The sequence below is a fragment of the Pseudophryne corroboree genome, chromosome 3, assembly GCF_028390025.1.
Source record: "Pseudophryne corroboree isolate aPseCor3 chromosome 3, aPseCor3.hap2, whole genome shotgun sequence".
Taxonomy (NCBI): Eukaryota; Metazoa; Chordata; class Amphibia; order Anura; family Myobatrachidae; genus Pseudophryne; species Pseudophryne corroboree.
In genome coordinates, this window is record NC_086446.1 from 448,516,731 (window position 1) to 448,539,519 (window position 22,789).

Sequence of the window (22,789 nt, forward strand, 5' to 3'; positions counted from 1 at the left end):
CTGGCCCGCAGCGGCTGACACGCCCCCCATTCGGTCCAGCCACGCCTGCATTGGCCTGACCGCGCCTACGAAGCCTTCGCCCCCTCTCACCCATCGATCGCCTCTGCCTGTCAATCAGGCAGAGGCGATAGCTGTCCTGCTACGGCCTTCGGCCGTCCTGCATGCACAGGCGCACTACGGCACAGGCGCAGCAGGGACCCGTTCGCTCTGCTGCATTAAAACGCAGCGAGCGAACGGGTTGGAATGACCCCCATTGTGTGTAAGAACAGGATAAAAACAGGGCATGTGAGCCCTGGTGGATATATACCTTCTGTGACATCAAGATGATATTACTGCTGTGAACATCTGTATGCTGTACCCCCCTTGCAAGGGGGAAGAGTCTTTTTTTTTTTTAAGACTATTGACTATTTGAGCAAGGAATATTTTGCCTTTAAGATGACTAGATCTGAATTTCTGCAACCAACACAGTGTGACAAACACAATCCCGTTCTCCGGCTGTTCTGGGAGTCTAGCATCTCTAAGCTCCACCCTCTGCCAGCTATCATGCAGGGCCTGGTCCATGTGAAGGACCAGTGGGAATCAGTCGATGCCAATTAGGAGGCTTGTCAGCAGAGTGTCTATACATACACAGCAACAAGCAGTTCCAGGGCCGATGGTAGGACTTGGTGGTTGCAGGACCCACTCACTGCGCAGTGGGTGGAGTCAGTAACAGGCAGTTACTGACTGTAAGAGTGAATCTCCTATTAGCCCAAGCCCCCTGAGATCCAAACATATGTGATTGCTTGGCGTAGGCAGCGAGGTGCATCTGGTCACAGCCTGAAACACATCCTCAGAACAGTTGCGACATGACCGCCACCTCCCCTGGCCCCTAACTGTCAATTACTTTGGGAATAAATCATAGCATATACAGACGCATGCACAGACTGCTGATAGCTGCTCAATGCATACATCTCTGAATCGGGCCCAGTCTTCTGTAGACCACATTTTCTTCCTTGATGGATCAATGTTGTTTATCTATAATCACTGTTTTGGGTCCAACACACAACCCAAATATTTGTGTGGTTATCGTTAATAGATAAACTATGATATCTTCTATCTATATTGCAAATGTGCTTATAATCAGCACAGTTATCAATGGTATGTAGTAATGTTGACATGGATATAATATCAACATTGTGAAGGTCGACAGTATATATTAGGGCTCAACTCCATTGAAAATGCTAAATCAGCATGCCGATTGTGAACATAACATCCATGTTGACATTCTGACTGTCTACATCCATTATCAAGGTTTTGTTAAGCTAAGGATGTTTTGTATACGTACTTGTGCAACACTCTCATAGGGTTACATGAGGATTACCTCTAGTGGCGATTAATAAATTACCTTCTTTTGCCTTTAGAGTAAAAGCAAATTGTTTTCTCCAGAAGTGTGGGCAGCCATTACCATTTTCATCAATGTACTGAGCAAAAAGAAAGCCATGCATTTTCTTCTCTGTTTTGCTGCGGTTGTTGACTATTACTGCTATGGGTATGTCCTGCCCATAAAAGACTGTATCTTCTGATTGGATACTGAGGCACACAGGGACATCTGGCTCTGATTCACCACTGGAGTTATAGCTATCTGCAAATTTCTGGAATTCCTCCCAATGGTGAATATTCCCTGTCAACAACAAACATTTACTCAGTTTATTATTCAAAGTGAGATGGTTTTGGATTTATGAGAGACATCAATACCTGATTTTCTTTACATCAGAAGACTATGGCTGCAAGTGTCATTAGCCATTCCCTGAAGAATTTAATATAAAATGACAAATTCCCCAAAAGGCTGCCATTTTGGCACTTTAAAATTAAATTATATAATAAATTATTTATCTAAAGAAATGGAAGGAACAAAAGAGAGTCAAGAACTCCTAAATGTCTTACAGAAAATCTTGTTTTCAAGATCATATGCTGGTCCAGTATTGCATGGTTAAGCACCCCAGGCCAAGGTTAAAGCGCTGAATATACTATATATACTCTGTATGTATAGTGCTGTGTAACACTCACAAAGTTTTACTAATTACTAATGTCAGAAATCAAGTAATTCACTTTACAGACGGATATAAAATACTTTCTATAGTACAAAATATACCGATCTAGTTGATGTTTTTTGACATATCCGGTAAATGAAATAACTTCTCTTATTTTGTCTCATATTCTATTTAAGCTGATTTCAATTGAGGGCATACTAAAAGGTCCGGCGGTAAATGTAATGGTCTGACTGAGCCTGGTTGCTAACATACATGAGTGCACAGTTCAGCTACAAAACCATGGTTACTAATTCCCCTGTGCGTTATACAAATAAGCCATATTCACAAAGGTAGCCAAAAAAAAGGTTTTCAGTAATAAAAGATTTTAATTTGTTTTTGTTGCAAAAGCTTGCCTTGTCTCTCTCCTGATTTTGGATAATTTTTATTTATTGAATAAACTCTGAACCAAATTGCTTTTCTTTCAGATTTACTGCCAGGATTCGAAATGATAGCAAATTATTTGGTCATTAGGAAATGTTGTTTTTTCCCCCAACAGCTTTTATTATGAAAAAGTGTTTGAAAGTATATGTGATGTCATGATAGGAAATGCACTTACATTTGTGAACATCACTGGGTAAAACTTCTATAGCCTGGAAGCCAGTGATGACACCAAGCTTGTCACTCTGCAGCTGCACAACCAGCCTTCTGCTACCCACTTGTGTTGGCGTGAAAGTAACTGGGTAGTGTAAATTGCCTTCTGACAGCACATCTCTGCACCTGAAAATAATAATGCAAACCAAATTATATCCATACATTGTACAAGTCCTAGTATTGGTGATACTGTCCCAATTTGGGCATGTGTTGATGAAATGTAGGTGTATTTTGGAATTATGGTTTTGGGTTTTCATGGAGCTTGTTTTGTCTCGATTTTGCCCTTTTACAGATGGGTCCACGGTTATCTTGACTAGTTTTCTGCGCCTAGGCACAACATGATTTATTAGCATAAACCCTTCATCTATTGTTCTCAACTGCAATACAATACAGAGAACAATACAGAAGGGGATTAAGTCATTACAGCAGGGGATTAAGTCCGACTGGCCAGTCGCAGTTAATCCTATTAAAGGTCAAGATAAATGTGGACCCATCTGTAAATGTTGGGAGGTGGTGCTTACATGAAAAAAAGCCTGTTTGAATAAGTAAAGCATGTACCGGTTTGGAGACTCATCCACAAACACCCCTCCGCTCGACTTTTCTGTAATCACTTATTGAAAATGTTTAATTAAAATTACCTGTAGATCTTTTCTTTGTGCAGCAGCCCTTTGCCTGTTACCCTTATTACACATTTCTCCAGAGTCTCCTTCAGAGGGTTCGGTAAAGTCACTATTGCCTTTATTGGCTGAAACTGCAAAGAGACCTTTGGCATCTGAAAATAAATAAATAAATAAATAAATTGACCTGAGCAAAACTTTAGCAATATTGATCCTGTAGATCTTCCATGATTAGACCATTTGTATCATACAGGACATTTTAACCAGCTTGAAATTTGCTTGATTTTTAGAAGTTTAATTGCTACAAACATGTTAGTGGTACAATCATTAATAGACCTCAGTTGATAATACTGTGTGTGTTTGCAATTGCAATTAAGATTTGCAGTTCATAGTTAATGTTTACTCTTTTTTCTAAATAATATTTGTAATTAAACCAGATTTTGTATTACATTTTTCCTTGAACATGTGAAATTTGTGTTAACAATTAAATTGTACAACATATATCAATTTTAGATTGACTGTGTGCGATCTGTTTCAACATTGTGGAACTGGCTTAAAGATAGTCTAGCCTGTTATACTTTCTCAAAAAATTTTTTTTTTGTTAGCAATCTTAAACCTGAGAAATGATGATGTACTTAAGTATAGATGGATTTAACTTGTTCAATATTATATATGTGACCAGTTCGAGCATCACTATTTATAACAATGCATGGTCACCAAATGTATATAACTGGATTCTGTAATCTGTTTTCTATGGAGGACACAGGGTTCTATAAAATACCAGTTCATTGGATCAGCTATGATTAATATTTACTTTTTGCATGGTGTATGTTTATAATTTCTACTATAGAACTCACACTATTGACTTTATGTTTTTGTTGTTGGTGGTTTTTTTTTTTACCAGTGAACTCTAAACGTCTAAGCTTTTACAAGGATCACTCATTAAAAAATTGTATTGACCATCAGGTGATTTCGGAAAGACATGGAGAATGTAATGTATTAGTATTGTGAAACAGAGGCGTAACTTTGGGAGGCAACCGAGTCGGCTGCCGCAGGACTCCTGCTCTGAAGGGGCACCATTCAATTAAGTTAATTGCCTTCCGCCGCTATCTCTTTCGTGGCTAACTCCCCCACTAGTCCCCGCACCTTACAAGTCACACCCTCTTTATTACAGATACACATTTTACAAGCATCATACCCAGGATTAGAACCCACGACCTATTACACTGGAAGCAGACACCTTACTGATGGAGCTATTTGCTCCTGTATAGGAAGCATGAGAAATGCTTAAGTACATACACTTTAGGTATATTGCTTATCACAGTAATGCATGAGAGCTACATTAATGTAAATTATTGTCACTGAGATAGCTACATTTTTATTTCAATCAATTCCTGTAGCGACTAGAGTTTCTTTGCATTGTAAGTTTTTATTTCCATTCTAACTTCCACTGCTATGTAGTACACTGTACCTGCTATAGTCTCTGGTATTACCTGAATGGTCAGGACTGGTTTGCAGACAGTCACATCCTGCTCTGCCAGGGCAAGGCTGCCATTTTGACATTTGGGCTCTTTTAGCAGAGCTGTGACTCTCAACAGGTTATTATCCAACAGCTTCATCTTGTAGAGTGAATGATTAATCCGTCCAGACACACTTCTCTCTGCAAAATCAAACCAGGATTATTAGTTGTCTCAGTAATTCTTCTTTCCTCACAGCCTAAACATGAACGGTTCATACTACAGGTACACCACTGATAATCCGGCACCCTTGGTTCCAGCACTGTGCCAGATTATCGATTTTGCCAGAGTATCGGTGGTATCACTTACATATGTGTTTGCAGCATCCTGACACCCCCCCCCTGCAGCCTAATTCTATACAGTGTGTCCCCTAAAGCCTCATTTCGGCCACGCAGCCTGTTTTCCCACCTGCAGCCCGTCTCCCCGCCGCAGCCGGACTCCCCCACCCGCAGCCTAACTAAGCCTCCGCTGCTAATCTAAGACTTCCCTCAGCCTAACTAACTCTCCTGCTGCTAATCTAAGACCTCCCGCAGCCTATCTAAGTGCCTCCGGGATCCTATCTCCCACCCCCAGCATAACTTCCCCCGACACCTGATGTGTCCGGATTAAAAGAGGTGCCGGACCATCAGGTGCTGGATAATCGGTGGTGTACCTGTAATAGCTTAACAAGCATTTCAAAACTAAATGTTTTTATTATTTCATTGCACTTTCAACTAAATACTAATTATCCATTAATAATCGCTCGCTAGGGTTTTTTTTGCAGTCCTGCGTTCGCATAGTCACCGCCCATAGGGGAGTGTATATTAGCTTTGCAAGTGTGCGAACGCATGTATAGCAGAGCTGTACGAACAGCTTTTGTGCAGTCTCTGAGTAGCCCAGGACTTTCTCAGCCGCTGTGAACACTTCAGCCTATCTGGAACCGGAATTGACGTCAGGAACCCTCCCTGCAAACGCCTGCATTTTTCCAACCCCTCCCTGAAAACGGTCAGTTGCCACCCACAAACGCCATCTTCCTGTCAATCTCCTTGCGAACGCCCGTGCGAATGGATCCTCCGCTTTGTACCTGTGTGACGCACCTGCGCATTGCGGTGCATACGCATGCGCAGTTTAGACCTGATTGCCCGCTGTACGAAAACGCAGCCTAGCGATCTGGTCTGAATTAGGCCCAATATGCAAGCAATATAAGAACAGGATCACTTCCCATCCATGATTATACTTACCTTACAGTAAAGTATTGAATTATTTTGTCTAATTAAAATCATTATGCAGGATAGCCCAACTTTCTGGAATAACTCCTGAAACTTAAATAGTACATCCAGTGGCGTAAGTTCGTCCCAGTTGCCCGGAGGCAAGATTAATATTGGTGCCCCCCATATTTCCTATATTTAGATAAATAAATGTATGCATGTGTGCGTATATATGTGTGTGTGTGTGTGTGCGTGGTGTTCTGAAAAAAAATGTATATACTGTATTTATACATTTAATTGTCTATTATTTTAAAACACACATTTCTTAGCAGCCATACCCAGGATTAGAACCCATGACCTGTTACACTGACAGCAGACACTTTACTGATGGAGCTATTTGCTCCTGTATGGGAAGCATGAGAATTCTAATTATATAAAGTTACGTGTAATTGTCAGAGAAGTATCTTCATATAGTTACAATTCTCATATTTCTTATACAGGAGCAAACAGCTTCATCAATAAGGTGTCTGCTTCCAGTGTAATAGGTTGTGGTTTCTAATCCTGGGTGTGACACTTGTAAAATGTATATCTACAGTATAATAAAGAGAGTGTGATTTGTAAGGTGCAGGGACCAACGAGGAAGTCGGCCACTGAAAAGACAGCGACAGATATCAACTAACTTAATTCAATGGTGTCACAGAATGGGAGGAGAGGTGCCCCCCTTCAGAGCAGGAGCCCGGTGGCAGATGACTCCGTTGCCTCCCAGAGTTCTGCCTCTGAGTACATCTGCCACTTGAACATATTGACATGCCTATTGTTGCAGGCATTGGAATGGGTCTTGGGTTGACTAAACTTAGGTCGACAGTCATTGGGTCGACCACGATAGGTCGACATGCGTTAGGTCAACAGGGTAACTAGGTCGACATGGTCGTTAGGTTGACCTGTACTAGGTCGACAGGTGAAAAGGTTGACATGAGTTTTTGGATTTTTTTTGGTGCCGTTTTCCTCGTAAAGTGACGGGGAACCCCAATAAGTGCACCGTGTCCCCTCGCATGGCTCGCGAGCTTCGGGCAAGGTGCCTCGCTGCGCTCGGCACAGGTTACTGTTCCCAATCGTAGTCCACGTAGATCGTAAAGTATGAAAAAAATCCAAAAAATTTAATTTAAAAAAACAAAACTCATGTCGTCCTTTTGACTTGGCGACTTAGTACAGGTCGACCTAATGACCATGCCGACCTAGTAACCCTGTCGACCTAACACATGTCGACCTATCGTGGTCGACTCAGTGACTGTCGACCTAAGTTGAGTCGGCCTAACGACCGTATCCCATTGCAATCTACAATTTGTTTACACAGGTACAGATGTTGCTAAGGAGTTGTCAGATAATCACATGACTATGTTGTACAAATACTGATTTAGGACAAGGGGCCTAATTCAGAGTTGATCGCAGCAGCAAATTTGTTAGCAGTTGGGCAAAATCATGTGCACTGCAGGGGGGGCAGATATAATATGTGCAGAGAGAGTTAGATTTGGGTGGGGTGTATTCAAACTGAAATCTAAATTGCAGTGTAAAAATAAAGCAGCCAGTATTTACCCTGCACAGAAACAAAATAACCCACCCAAATCTAATTCTCTCTGCAAATGTTATATCTGCCCCACCTGCAGTGCACATGGTTTTGCCCAACTGCTAACAAATTTGCTGCTGCGATCACCTCTGAATTACCCCCAAAATCCGATATCAAATGTCAGGAGCTATACTAATAAATTGTGGTACAAAGTGTTAATATTAACTGTCAGGTGGATATGTTCTTTCAAGAGAATTTGAGTCTGCCATACTCAGTAAGGGTTCATGTTTTGGTCATGTGGGCAGTTTGAGTTGGTTGTGTTTTGAGTGACAAATGTTACAGCAAATCTTGAGTGGGTAACATAAGACAGTGGCTGGCATGCAGTTCACAGATTTAAGATAGAGGGTTGACTAGCTGAAGGATCTACAGGGTGTCCTTTCCAGGACCTTCAATGTGAAAGCCATGAAGGAATTCACACCAGTCTGGGATGTCAGTATTATTGTTATTATTAGCCTTTGTTTATATGGCGCCACAAGGGATCTGCAGCACCCATTACACAGTACATAATCAAATGAGCAAACAAGAAAACAGCACTTACAGTTCAAGACAATATAGGACAGGTATGGAAAATCAGGGGTTAGGTGCCATCAAAGGGAGTATGGAGTATAAGATAGTGTAAGTAAGAAATGGAAAGGCACATGAGGAAAGAAGGCCTTGCTCTTGCGAGTTTACAATCTAAAATGTGAAGGACTAACTGACCGGGGTGACACAGAAGGGGTAGAAAGTGAGCATAGACAAGAGGGTTAGGAGGAGAGTTGGCTGGGTTTGGTAAAGAAGTGGATCTTGAGAGCCCATTTGAAGTTTTGTAGAGTCGGATAAGGAGAGGTAGAGAATTCCAGAGAAAGGGAGCAGCACGTGCAAAATCTTGTAGGTAGGAGTGGGAGGAGGTAATCAGTTGGCAGGAGAGACAGCGTGCATTAGCAGTGCGAAGAGGATGGGTGGGAATGTAAAGAGATATAAGGTCAGAGATGTAAGAGAGAGACGAGTGGGTGAGGGCTTTGTAGGTGAGTGTGAGAAGCTTGAATTGGATTCTGAATGGGAAGGTCCTGCAAGAGAGGGGAGGTAGATGTAATCCTCTATTGCTAGTAATGCTAATCTCTTGTCAAAGTTGTTGCAGTTTTATACCCTTGATTATAATCTGTTGTCCATCTCCAGATTAGAGAGACCTGAATGCCTGAGCTAATTTTGGTTCCTAACACATTGTTAAAAGTCAGTTCAAATATTGTTCTCATCATCAGAGTGACTCGTAGAGTAATCTAATTTTCACATGGTTTTCTTCTATCATCCAGAAACCTTTAGATCTGTAGCAACCGCCTACTACAAATTTTGTGTCCTGTTACACCTGGTTAGGAAGATTTGTCCTGTGTCCTGGTTAGGAAGAAGGATTTTACTTTCATAGGGAAAATCCTTTCTAAATTCAGTTACGTTCTAAGCATGTCTGACTTACCTTCTCCTGCCATAAGGTGGAAGTCAAACTTCTCACTCCAAAACTGTTCCTGTGTAATGCCATAATCATGTGCAGTCTGAGCACTGAGCACAAGCTCCAGATCCTTCTCCTCCCCACATACATTGCTGACCGTCACAGCAACACTTATGTCTTCTCCAAACAGCTGAGCATTCTGGGATATGATGGACACAAAAATGGGGCTCAGGAACATAGGGTTGTTCTCACTCATTTGATGATTTTTCAACATAAGTTGCTTGGCTCTTTGAACAGCTTCATATTCTTCTGTAGAACCTATTGGGAGGCACAGCAAGAAGGTAGGCAACTAGATAATAATGATGTATGATACTTTATATTCTTATGAATAATTATTCATTTTACATATTTAAACTTCTATGTTATGCTCATAGAATGTAGGTCTTCAATTATGTGTTAGACTTGATTCTTAATTTGAACACATTTTCAGACTTACTTATAAAATACAAGGTACTTGCTAAATATCTAGTCAATAATTGTAATTATTGTGGACTCATTGATATATTATGTTGAATGGTCTGTTATTTTGGTACCTATTTGTGTCTTACGCTTGTGTTGATTTTCCCCCCATGTACCTAGCCTTACTCCTAGTTGTTACTCCCTTTCCACTTTTTCATGTGTTTTCTCTTTTCTCTATCCCCTTAATATTTGTACATATTTCAATAACAATTGTTGTTTAAATAAATGATATGGCTTGGACCATCATATATGTGTACCTGTGCCGGCCCCTGTGTAGGTAAGTATGTCCCATCAGACACACATAGCTAATCACACTGGCCGGGTCCCTGCACAGCTTTCTGTGTCACCTGTTTTCAGGAAGCATGTGAAGAGACAGCGCAGGACTGCAGGAGGGGCACGCTATGATTTATTGGTTCCCGTGAATGGCTGCGTATGAGCCACAGTGCATTGGTTTTCCCAAGGCCTTCAATGCTGTTAAGATGGCCCTGCATGGCAAAATCAGGTTTTGGTCCACTTTGCACCTTAATTATGTACAATTTACACCTTTGACAGTAAGTGTGAGCGATCACAAGTATACACAGGCGGAGTGGAAGAGTTCGGCAAAGTAAGGAGTTACTTGCACAGTAGAAAATAGGCAACCATGTGTAGTTTAGTGGAGAAGTGCCAAAACAAGATATCATTTATATAAAAGGGTTGATTAAGGAACTTTTTTAGGGGTTGTTGTTTGTAGGTCTGTAAATTTCTATTCTGAAAAGGACTTTTTGTCTCATACTCAATAGGGGCGTGGCTTCACACAGGGGGCGGGGTCAGTTACGCCCCCCTGTACAGTAGTAGCGCCGCTGAAATGATGTGCGGTGCGCGATGACGTCATCGCGCACCGCACAGCAAAGGTCCTCTCCACGGAGGGAAACTAGACGCTACGCGCGTCTAGTTTCCCTCCGTGGAGAGGACCTTTGCTACGCGCGTCTAGTTTCCCTCCGTGGAGAGGACCTTTGCTGTGCGGTGCGCGATGACGTCATCGCTCACTGCACAGTAAAGGTCCTCTCCGCGAAAGGAAACTAGACGCTACGCGTCTAGTTCCCTTCACAGCGGGACAGAGCGGGCAGCGGGGGGGGCACAGCAGCAGCGGATCTTACCATGGGGCGTCGCCCTCCGAAAGGCGGCGCCCCGGGCAAAAGTCCTGCTTGCCCGTGGCAAGATCCTCTACTGCTCATACTTTTAATGGTACTCAGTTTGTATCTCCATGTTGCATTTTGGAAAAAAAAAATTTCTAAGGCCAAAATATACTTAAAAAAGTTATACTCGCATAAAAATCACACATGTAGCAAAGATAGTCCCATTGTCCACTCACTCTTGCTTTTAAAAACATTAACTATGTTTTTTATCTGCTACATTTATAAATTTCACTGCATAAAATAAGTCGGTCGGGATGCCGGCGATTGTATATTATCCGCAGCTGTCCCCAATGCCCCCTAACCCTCCCTTCTCGCAGCCTAAAGCTCCCACCCCGCTCTCCCTCCAGCAACCTAACCCTTTCCGTGGCTTAATATAAGTAATAAATTAGAAGAAACTGGGAAGTCTTTTACAAATTACTATTATTAATTACTTTTCTTTATAAAAGGAGTGGTTCTATAATGGTAAGAGATGTGATGTTTTACACTATCCCATCGTCTGCCTGCCCGCACATGTTGGTATGTATCTAGTTTGCAGAGACATCAACAGAGAGCACCAAGAGAGCCTGCCCTTCAATGTGTGCTGGTTGGACCATCCAGTTTCACCAGGGAAAAACCAAGGCATTTTGCTGTGCTTCATAAATAAATACTAGCTTAGCCATGTCAATTTGGGACCTCTAGGAACTATGCACATAAGTACTTGGCGTCACACTTAAGATTGCTATAATACTTGATTTATTTTGATTATTTTGATTCTGACAATAATAATACTCACCTTTCGGGTATTTGTAGTCATGGGTAATATCATTTTGGACTTCGCTCCCAACGCTCTTTGTACTGATTCCATCTCCAACATGCCTGGCATTGCTGAATGCCTTACTGAAATATCCATTTACGTTCCGCACCCAGACCACACGGTCTGTGAATACCTTGGAGAAGATCAGCTTTGTGTCATAATTAAAGTCCACACGCCCTTCCTTGATGGCTCTCACTGGGGCAGGACCACAACAGTACAAAGCACCTGTAATTATAGATGTTAAGGTGGAGTTTTAAATGGAGCTATTGAAATTGGATAACGCTCCTGTATACACTATTAGCATTATTGGAGAACAACTCCTAATTGTTTAATTGAAGCTGTCTTGCACATTCATATGGATATCTACATTCAAATGTATTTCTATAACAGGGAACGTACCTCTCTTTTGCAGGTAAATGGAAATAAACTGTTATTATTATTGTTACTATTATTATTATAGTTATTACCTAAATGTGCTGTGTAACTCATATTTGCAGTTAGCACATAATTTCACTAAGGCTAATTTACTATCTATCTATCTATCTATCTATCTATCTATCTATCTATCTATCTATCTATCTATCTATATACAGGTACACCACCGATAATTCGGCACCCTCGGTTCTGACACTGTGCCATATTATCAGTTTGGCAGATTATCGGTGGTATCGGCGACGGAGGTGTTGGCAGCATCCTGATCCCCCTCCCCTGCAGCCTAATTCTACTGCACATGCCTCCCACAGCCTAACTTCAAGCCTGCAGCCTGACTCCCTGCCCCGCAGCCGGACTCCCCGCCTGCAGCCTGACCCACCGCCGCAGCATGTCTACCTGCTCACAGCATGAGTCTCTCATCCCATCCACCCACTGCAGCCTAACTAAGGGTCCTGCTGCCTATTTAAGCCCTCCTGCAGCTTAATTTTCACCCACCGCCTAACTTCCCCCAGCACCTGATATGTCCGGATTAAAAGTGGTGCCGGACCATCAGGTGCCGGAAAATCAAGGGTCTACCTGTATATAATTTAGTTGCAATAACTCATATCATTACCATTATATTTCTGTTGTGCAGTGGCATCAAGAACCTGCCATCCACTGTATCCTTTAAGGAGATCTCTTCTCTCCATCCAGCACTCATTCCACACATGAAAATGCCTGTAGGACGACATTGCATTACACAAGAAAGCAGGTTAGCCACTGAAGTGTCATAACCAAAGGGAAAGTTTGGACAGTAGGACAAGAAGTGAGAACCCAGTGGTACACTGACTTTTGTTTTTACATTTTTTGGCTAGTATGGGAACAAATACAGAGGTAAGTAGTATCCACATTGACCTGAAACTTGCATCCCCCAGCGGTATACGCATGGTTATGTTCACAGTAGCACAAAAAATATACTGTATTTGTTTATATGGTTTAGTTAAACAGCTACTTGGTCCTATAGACAGTGATCATGCAGTACTACAGGAAGCTAACCCAATCTCTCACCAGGCTCAACTTCTATTGAAACTGAGCAGATGAGGGGAAATGTACATCACTGTGGCTATGCATAAGCAGTGCTAACATAGGGGACATTGGACCATCACTTGTAATAAGCAACAGGTGAACATCATGAACTTGTTGTTATAGGAAGAGTGTTATTTACAAGTGACCTGGCATATACAGTATGACAAAGTGTGCTGTCCCACAGGAAAAGAGTCAGAGAAGTCAGAAGTTAATTGCCACATAAACACATGATTGCCCTCTCTACACTTAAACTTGGCATACATACACTATACAATTATCTGGCGGATCATCTGTGGTTAGAATGAAAATCTGGTAATGGATGAGAGCAACTGACAAGCGATCATTTGCTACCAAACACTGGAAAATGGACAAAACCTGTCTGTGATTTAACCAGTTTGTATAAACGGGTTATTTACCTACAATCAAAATCCCGACGGTCAAAATACCGACAACCATTGGGCGATGGTCAAACTACGGACAAGGTCAAAATACCAACATGGACAAAATACCGACAATAAAAATGTTGACAGGTCAAAAAATTGACACAAGTTTTTCATGATTCTTTAATTGAAACCGACTTATTCATACTTTACCTTCCCAGTGGACGTGGAAGGGGAATATAATAGTGTACCGAGCGCAGTGAGGCACCGTGCCCGAAGCCGCTCGACATGCGAGGGGACGCGGTACACTTATACGGTGTCCATGACGACCTTTGTCTACATACACGCCATTTTTTTAAAACTTGTGTCGACTTTTGACCCGTCAACATGTTAAATGTCGGTATTTTGACCGTGTTGACATTTTAAATGTCGGTATTTTGACCATGTTTGTATTTTGACCATCTGTCAATTGTTGTCGGTATTTTGACCATTGGGATTTTGATTGTAGGTAAATCATGCTGATCCCGTATAAACGATGGGTTTTGTCCATTTTCCAATGTTTGGTAGCTAATGGTAGATGATCAGTTGCTCTCGCCCATCACCAGGTTTTCATTCCAACCACAGATTATCTGTCAGGTAATTGTATAGTGTATGCTCATCTTTAGGGGTGGATTTATCAAATTAGCTTCTGTCACGTTTCTAGCACAGCCTGTAAAATGACAGTTAGAAGCTTATTGGTTGATGCTTTTTCTTTCTCCACGTTCTCTCTCTCCAAGGGTTGATAAATCTCCCAGCAGATCTGACAGCCATTCTCAGAGAATAAAATGGTTTCATTTCACAACAGATATTTTGCTAGGATAATGTATAACTTGATAACTATATTTATAGTTATTTATTGCTACTTATAGTTATTTTTTAGAACAGTGGCAATGCACAAATTGCTATAATGGTCATTCCTACTGTATGTGTCCTCAGTAAACAGTTCCTTACAACCATTTATTTTCAAGGTTTTCAATAGTTACTGTCAGTGGAGGACACTTGCGTGTAAAGGCCCATACACACTGGGCCATTTTGAGCTGAGAGCAGGTCACTTTTGGTGTGTTGTGCTGCTTTCAGCTCAAAGCCGCCCAGTGTGTATGCCCTGGTGATGAGCGATGAGCGCTGATGCGCACTCCCGCTTCATCGCCGGCGGCCGCTGTTCATCTGCCGGTATTACCAGTAGATGAACGGCGGGGTGAGCGGCTTTCCATAGCGTCCTGCTATGGAAAGCCGTTCACCCCCGCTGACATCGCTGGGCAGGGGGGAAAATAGCTCAGTGTGTATGCAGTTGCACTGAGCGCTTTTCAGCCCAGTGATGTCAGCCATCATCGCTGTGTATACACGCTGGGCAAGAACACCCAGAGTGTATGCACCTTAACTGTGACTAACATGTTCTATCAGTCATTACCAGATGCTGTCATTCCTTGATCTGTGGATCCGGGCCCCATTCTCATTGTAATATATATCCTTCTGCAGAGTCTGGTCCGTGTCATAGGCTGAGTTGTAATTTGTGACAATCCTGGTTGGAATGCCCAGACAGCGCAACACTGTCAAACAATTCAAGAAAAGTTTTCCAATGTTACCAATACACAATAGTAGAAAATAAAAGAGACACAAACTATGCATGTCCAAGTGCCCAGTGTCATATCTATCAACACTTCTAAGATACAAAGTAAAAAAAAAAAAAAGAAGTACATTTTAGTTAGGGTTATTCACCTTGGACTAAAGCTCTCACTTTACTGAGCATCAACCCCCTGCATCTCCTTATTCCCTCTACTAACACTGAACAGTTGTTGCTATGAAGTAAGATGGAGTTTACAACAGGTGGGGTTCCATTATTGTGATATATTGCAAGTGTTTAATAGATGCTTAAATTATATCTTCTATTTGTACTTTTTATTTTAGGGAATGGCAAGGCCAGTGCTAGGGTACTGGGCATCCTACGACTATGAGGGTTACTCAGAGATGGTCGCAGAAAAATCTGCAACCATACTACTCACATCTGCCTGGGGCCACCAGTACAGGGCAAGGCTGTCCAGCATGTGTGGTGATGCTCTGTGATGTGATCGCAATTCAATGCGTAGGCAGGGTCACCACCGCCATGTTTCCTATCGCAGGAAATGTAAGTGTTGTCATTGGCTGGCCCCAAAACCGGCCCTGACACTCCTGCGTTTCCTGCCCTCCTCCCCACCAATGCTGCATCGCCGCCACCGGGAAGCCTGACATCTGCCAATCATGACACAATCGCATACTTCTGGGATGCAACCGCATCATTATAGCCTATGCACGTGCACTGCGGCTGCTGCGCATGCGCAGGGTGCAAATCGTCGGCCTTCAGATCGATTTCAAGCATTGCGATCAGCTCTGAATAATGCCCCATATCGACCCTTTGCCGCCTCATCACTGCCTGTATTATACCCACTCTAATAAAAGTACATTATATAATACTATATATCTGTGCTGTAATAGGCATCAATAATGACAGGAAGCAATCAGGAGGCAAGCTGATCATGCCTCTATCTGCTGGGCCAATCTGAGCAAGGCACATGAAGGAGCTATCACTTGGGGGAAACTTCAAGTAACCATGAGCAGCATGTAGATCAGGCCTGGCCAACCTGTGGCTCTCCAGATGTTGTGAAACTACACATCCCAGCATGCTCAGCCACAGTTTTAGCATTCCCTAATAGCAAAACTGTGGCAAGGCATGATGGGATATGTAGTTTTACAACAGATGGAGAGCCACAGGTTGGGCACGCCTGATGTAGATGATGGTGACAGCAGTGATGATCACACACATCATGCTACCTGCTGCCCCTTGGCTGATATCTCCCTTCTCTTCTAAAAATAGGAACCTGCAGATGTAATAGAGGGCGGGACAGTGGGGGCTCAAAAAAATCCATTTGAATAATTAAGAAAAAAACCTCTCTGTGAGTTAAGAAGGAAGGGGTGCTCTGTAGGGAAATAAAAACACAGAATAAATGTTCCAGGCACCGCTATTGGCACTCTAGGCAGTGGTAGTGTGGAACGGGCATTTGAAGGGCCATGCAATGATTGACAGTCAGAGAGGTTGTTTAATGTTGGACACTTTTACTGACATGTTTGTTATGAAATAGATGTTTCTACTGTTACACCGACGTGTACTTAGATCACTACCTGTGCACAGCACGGCTGCAAACACCCAGTGATGTCCATAAACCAGGTGATTTTCATCTTGGAACCAATGGTTCAATGTAGGGACACTGCTTATCCATGTGTAGGATAGTCTTCCATTCTCACACATAAAAGCCACTCTGTCTTCCTCATCCCTCCTGCCAATCTGCACATAATAATCACACGTGTATAGATGATAAAACACAGGTAAGAGGATCGCAGCATAAATCAGTCTCCTGCACTTGCTTACCATGTCACCGATCATCTGGCTGATGTAGATTGGATCATTTCTCCTCAAATAATGTTTTTCTGGCTCCTCCTGGTAACGAGGATTCATATCCAGGAGCTTAAGACATATGTCAGGAATTTCCTGTTCAAACTGTGAAATGGAATTGGCAAATTAGACCTCAGCACTGGAAGCTTACTGGGATGGGCTGCAGAATAAAGTACAGTGGAACTCAAGACACAAACTGGCAAAACATACCCCTCTGTAGAGGTTTCCAAAACTGAGGCAGGTTTAGAATGTAAGCTCTCACGAGCAGGGCCCTCTTCCCTCATGTGCTTATCCTTTCTTACTTTAATAATCTTCAACTGCACCAAATCCAGCAGTCTTCTGCCACCTGATACTTATTCCAGTGTCATCTGCTGATGTAACTATGTTTATTTACCCTGTACTTGTCCTATACTGTCATCAACTGTAAGTTGCTGTTTTCCTGTTTGATTATTTGTTTATGTACTCTGTGATTGGGCGCTGCGGAACCCTTGTGGCGCCACATAAATAAAGGATAATAATAATAATAATAATAATAATAATAATAATAATAATAATATCCAAGGCAGGGTATGTTGAACTAATGGTTTGTGTTTTGTAGGTTGAATATCCCTTATCCAAAATGCTTGGGACCAGAGGTATTTTGGATATCGGATTTTTCCGTATTTTGGAATAATTGCATACCATAGTGAGATATCATGGTGATGGGACCCTAGTCTAAGCACAGAATGCATTTATGTCTCATATACACCTTATACACACAGCCTGAAAGTAATTTTAGCCAATATTTTTAATAACCTTGTGCATTAAACAAAGTGTGTCTACATTCACACAATTCATTTATGTTTCATATACACCTTATACACACAGCCTGAAGGTCATTTAATACAATATTTTTAATAACTTTGTGTATTAAACAAAGTTTGTATACATTCTGTATTTCGGAATATTTGGATATGGGATACTCAACCTGTACTTTTATTGTTATAAATATATTACTTCTTAATTCATGTGATGTCTATTTAGAATACTGGAAATGGTTTAATTGTCCTGTAAATAAATACAATTCAACTAATTGATCATGTGATTTTATGATTTATTATTGATCGTTATGATTCTACTGACATAATGATCACTTGGTGACTTTGTTTTAATACAGTCACCTTAATGCCAAGATTTGTGACCTATATTTTCTTCCTGACGCAGCTCAAAACCAGACAGATTAGCTGAGTACTGACAACAACTATGAAACGCATAGGAAAAGCTAGCATGGCGGAGGTGAAACGTACTTGCCCAAAGTGCCAGGGCTGGGGCTGAGCACAGCTTTCAGTGCCCAGGTAGATGATGCCTTCCTCGTTGAGAACATACTCCTGTCTCTGAGCGTCATTGTACATGTACACAGGGTCATCTAAGAAAGAGGAAAATTAGAAGAATACTGTATGAAAAAAACGGGTTCACTACGATATGCCGGCGGTCGGGCTCCCGGCGACCAGCATACCGGCGCCGGGAGCCCGACCGCCAGCTTACCGACAGTGTGGCGAGCGCAAATGAGCCCCTTGTGGGCTCGCTGCGTTCGCCACGCTACGGGCACGGTGGCGCGCTACGCGCGCCACACTATTTTATTCTCCCTCCAGGGGGGTCGTGGACCCCCACGAGGGAGAATAAGTGTCGGTATGCCGGCTGTCGGGCTCCCGGCGCTGGTATGCTGGTCGCCAGGAGCCCGACCGCCGGCATACTGAAGACCACCCGAAAAAAACATACATAAGATATCTGCATAATAAAGTACAGTATATGCTAACAGTATGGAGTTTATGATATTAACCTCTTGCCTGCTGAGTGGTTTCTCACTGTTGTAAAAAGCCTATCCTGCCACTTTTTGAGCTGGTCACATTCTAACATAAATAATTTTTCTACGTAGTACTTGCACAAATTATAACTTGTCTTTTTCAGAACACTTTGAATTTTCAGAAAATACACTTACTTTGCTTATATCTCTCCACGCAGCAAATAAAATCTATATAAAATGGGCCAAAAGATGTCTTTTCATTGATATTGCAAGAAAGTACTCGTATCTATCTATCTATCTATCTATCTATCTATCTATCTATCTATCTATCCATGAAAACAATGCATTTGTTGCTAATTTTTAGGAGCAAACCCTGTCTTAAAGTTTTGAGGTAAAGGCAGATGGTGAGCCTCACTCACTACCTGCAATGAAGGACTTAAAGGTAATAGATAATTTAAGAAGTAATAACCAGCTTCTGAATGTGCCAAGTTGTCAATATTCAGGTCCCATCTGAAAATTCAAACCCTGCTGAGAATGATCTATTCCAGTTGATCTAACAGATGGATTATGTACAAACTTCTTTCCTTCTAGTTTTGGGTCAAAAACTGGTTAGATAATAGGGAGCAGCGCGTTGTGGTTAATGGATCTTTTTCAACTTGGACTGAAGTGCTAAGTGGTGTGCCGCAAGGCTCAGTATTAGGACCGCTATTGTTCAATATTTTCATTAACGACCTAACAGAAGGTCTAGAGAGCATGGTGTCAATTTTTGCAGATGATACCAAATTGTGTAAGGCTATAAATACAGAGGAGGATGCCGAGTCTCTTCAGAACGACTTAGTTAAATTAGAAGCATGGGCAGTCAAATGGAGAATGCGCTTCAACACAGACAAGTGTAAGGTAATGCACTGTGGTAACAAGAACAAAAATTACACCTACCTACTAAATGGAGTAAAATTAGGGGATTCTGTACTGGAAAAGGACTTAGGTGTCCTCATAGATAGCAAGCTAAGCAGTAGTACCCAAAGTAGGACTGCAGCAAAGAAGGCTAATAAGATATTAGCATGCATAAAACGGGGTATTGATGCTAGGGACGAGAGTATTATACTCCCGTTATATAAATCACTAGTGAGGCCACACCTTGAATACTGTGTACAATTCTGGGCACCGTACTACAAAAAGGATATCCTGGAGCTTGAAAAGGTACAGAGGAGGGCGACCAAACTAATTAAGGGCATGGAGACGATGGAATACAAGGAAAGGCTTGAAAGACTAGGCATGTTTACATTGGAAAAGCGGAGACTAAGAGGGGATATGATCAACATCTACAAATATATAAGGGGACAATACACAGAGCTTGCGCGGGACCTGTTTTTGGTTAGATCAACACAGAGGACTCGTGGACACTCGCTCAGGTTAGAGGAGAGGAGATTCCGCACAATACGGCGTAAAGGCTTTTTCACGGTAAGGACAATACGTGTTTGGAATTCCCTGCCCGAGGGAGTTGTAATGGCGGAATCTGTCAACACCTTTAAGAATGGGTTAGATAAATTCCTATTGGATAAGGATATCCAGGGGTATGGTGCATAGTCATGCATTATAGTTACTATAAATAGGGATAAAATGCAATGGCTGACAGCAGCATCAGTCAGAAATTTTAGTCAAATCATCATGCATAGGACACCACAAATAGGTTGAACTCGATGGACAATTGTCTTTTTTCAACCTCAGATACTATGTTACTAGTTCACTTATTGCTGAGTCTAAACTAAATCCAGACTCTAGCTTCAGACCAGTTTGTGTCGATGTGGACACATACTGTAGCTTAATTTATACCCAAATGTGCTGCAAAGGCCTAAGGTTTCCATGTGTCCTGATTTTGTAGGACAGTCACACATTACCACTGTAAACCTATCAATTGAATTCCTTGACTGGGCATCTAGAATCTCTAATGAAAACATAAAGATTCATACAAGCTGCTCTGTTGTTTTGTCTGCAGTAGTGAAAGGTTTCACCTACCTTTACACCAAGAGTTAAAAAGCAGCATGAATTCCCCCAAATCCTTTTCTAATGCATTGGGGATTTTGAGTGATAGTGAGTAGCATCCAATGATGGCGTTGGCTGGTGAAGTGATTGATACTTTCCACAAGCCCTGGACGTTGTCAACAACCCTGGCACTCCATGTTTTCCTGTCACCAAGGCTGGATATTGGAAAACAGTTCTTTGTTCCATTTCGTTTTAGAGGATTGGGACCTGATAAGAAAATCCAACCAAGTAAAGTCACTTAGCAATACTTTTTCAAATAAAAGTGTTAATGTATCAAGTAGTGAAAGAATGGAGACGTGGACTAGTGGAGAAGTTGCCCATAGCAACTAGTCAGCTGCTATCTATCATTTTATATCTATCATTTTATACTTTGTAAATGCTACCTCAAAGCTGATTGGTTGCTATGGGCAACTTGCACTTTTCCACTCTTTTCACTGCTTGATACATCAATTCAGGGGCAAATTTAGGGGTCAGGCCGCCCCTAGGCACAACATTATTGGTGTCCCCACATCCCGTCATTGTACCCTTCATGTTGGGTCCTCCTGACTGCCAAAGCAGCACCAAACTCTTCCCCCCGTCTCCACCACCACAATTTACTGACCATTGCCCCCTCCTCCCTCACCAGTTACAAAATATAAAAGAATCACCTGACCTCATCTGGCCATTGGCCTAGCAGGGTTCTCATGCAAGTGAGCATGCTGTGCCCCCCCTCCCCAGCAATTGTCACCCCTAGGCACGTGCCTCACATGCCTAGAAAGCAAATCCACCACTGCATCAACCCCTAAGTCATTTGAGGACCAAAGTGATATTGTTATCTCACCTGTCTTAGTAATGATAGTCAGTTTGCATAGCTCCTCCTGGCTTAGAGTCTGGTCTTGAAATGTCAGTGTGATAGTGAATTCCTGTCCCCGTCTCAGGAAGAGCCGAGCATCTTGACTTAAGTTGATAGTCCGATGTTCTTTGTTGTTTAGTGGCACTTGAAGATCATATTTTACAACATTCTGACCTGATAATCAAAATAACTACATTGTTTTATATTATTCTGTGTACTCAGCTGCAATGATGGGGGTGTATTTATTACAAAGGAAAGAAACTCTAAACCTCAAACTGGAATAATAATAATAATAATAATAATAATAATAATAATAATATTAATAAAAATGTTAAACCTCTAATAGGATATAATGTATAGTATATTTATTTTTTATCAATCCATTATCAACATGAAATCAATATTTTTTTTTACCTATGGGCCAAAAGTCTGAATTATATAGATAAAAAAGTAACATTCAAATTGCTAAAACGCGTTCCAGCTAATTGAAAATAATTTGGGGAGGTTATTTTTTGTGTAACCTTTAATGGTGAAGCATGAACTACAAACACACAAAATATGTTTAAATCTTTTATATTAATAAAAAAGCATTATTGTTATGGTTTAAGAATATAAAAAAACACTAAATTGAATGCAAACGTAATCTGCAAACATGAATGTAAACCATGAATCGCAAAGTGAACCTAAAATATAAATAGTGAATGTGTACTGCAAATAGTGAATGTGTATTGCAAATAGTAACATTTTCAACTGTAAGCTTAAATTGGCGTCCACCATACCGTGCACATGTCCAGTCTGTGACATTTTATCAAATCTACAGCCAAGTTACCAGTATTTGTCTCTCAGAAAATATCCCTGTATTTAGAAGAGACTGAGAGGCTGATGCTGAGTTGAATGCTTTTATGGGAGTTATGTTATGTGTTTTCTCAATGAGCATCTGGAGTAGAATGTGCACAACTAGGGGGCAGTGCTGAGTCATACCCATCTAAGTCGCATCTGTAACTAGGCAATGAAAGGCCATTCACACATAGGCAAAGTTTACTGAGGGAGAGAAGATGCATGGTATTTACTCCTGTGTTCATACAGATCTTTTGTACCAAGCAGGGGTGGGCCACATGCCAACATTTTAAAGGGTCCCCCTGTCCCAGTGCTTCTAGAGAGACATCTCTCTGCAGCAGGTGTAAGAATAATGCCCTAGTTCATTCTATAAGCTATAGTTATGCCCTAGTTAATGTTATGCCCTATAGTAGTGCTGTTGTTTATTTTATGAACCATCGTA

The 22,789-nt window shown here is 41.7% G+C and overlaps 1 protein-coding gene across 1 annotated transcript in view; it reads right to left on the reverse strand.

The window, feature by feature from the left end:
* LOC135055923 (protein 4.2-like) overlaps positions 1-22,789 on the reverse strand; it is a 44,147-nt gene that overhangs the window by 16,716 nt on the left and 4,642 nt on the right. The window contains exons 2-14 of the mRNA XM_063960522.1: positions 21,499-21,684; positions 20,652-20,885; positions 18,139-18,257; positions 16,829-16,957; positions 16,582-16,744; positions 14,837-14,975; positions 12,558-12,661; positions 11,492-11,737; positions 9,053-9,343; positions 4,771-4,937; positions 3,299-3,432; positions 2,626-2,786; positions 1,385-1,660 (exon numbers count right to left, since the gene is read on the reverse strand). Coding sequence (XP_063816592.1) covers positions 1,385-1,660; positions 2,626-2,786; positions 3,299-3,432; positions 4,771-4,937; positions 9,053-9,343; positions 11,492-11,737; positions 12,558-12,661; positions 14,837-14,975; positions 16,582-16,744; positions 16,829-16,957; positions 18,139-18,257; positions 20,652-20,885; positions 21,499-21,684 — 2,349 coding nt within the window. The remainder of the gene's footprint in view (positions 1-1,384; positions 1,661-2,625; positions 2,787-3,298; positions 3,433-4,770; positions 4,938-9,052; positions 9,344-11,491; positions 11,738-12,557; positions 12,662-14,836; positions 14,976-16,581; positions 16,745-16,828; positions 16,958-18,138; positions 18,258-20,651; positions 20,886-21,498; positions 21,685-22,789) is intronic.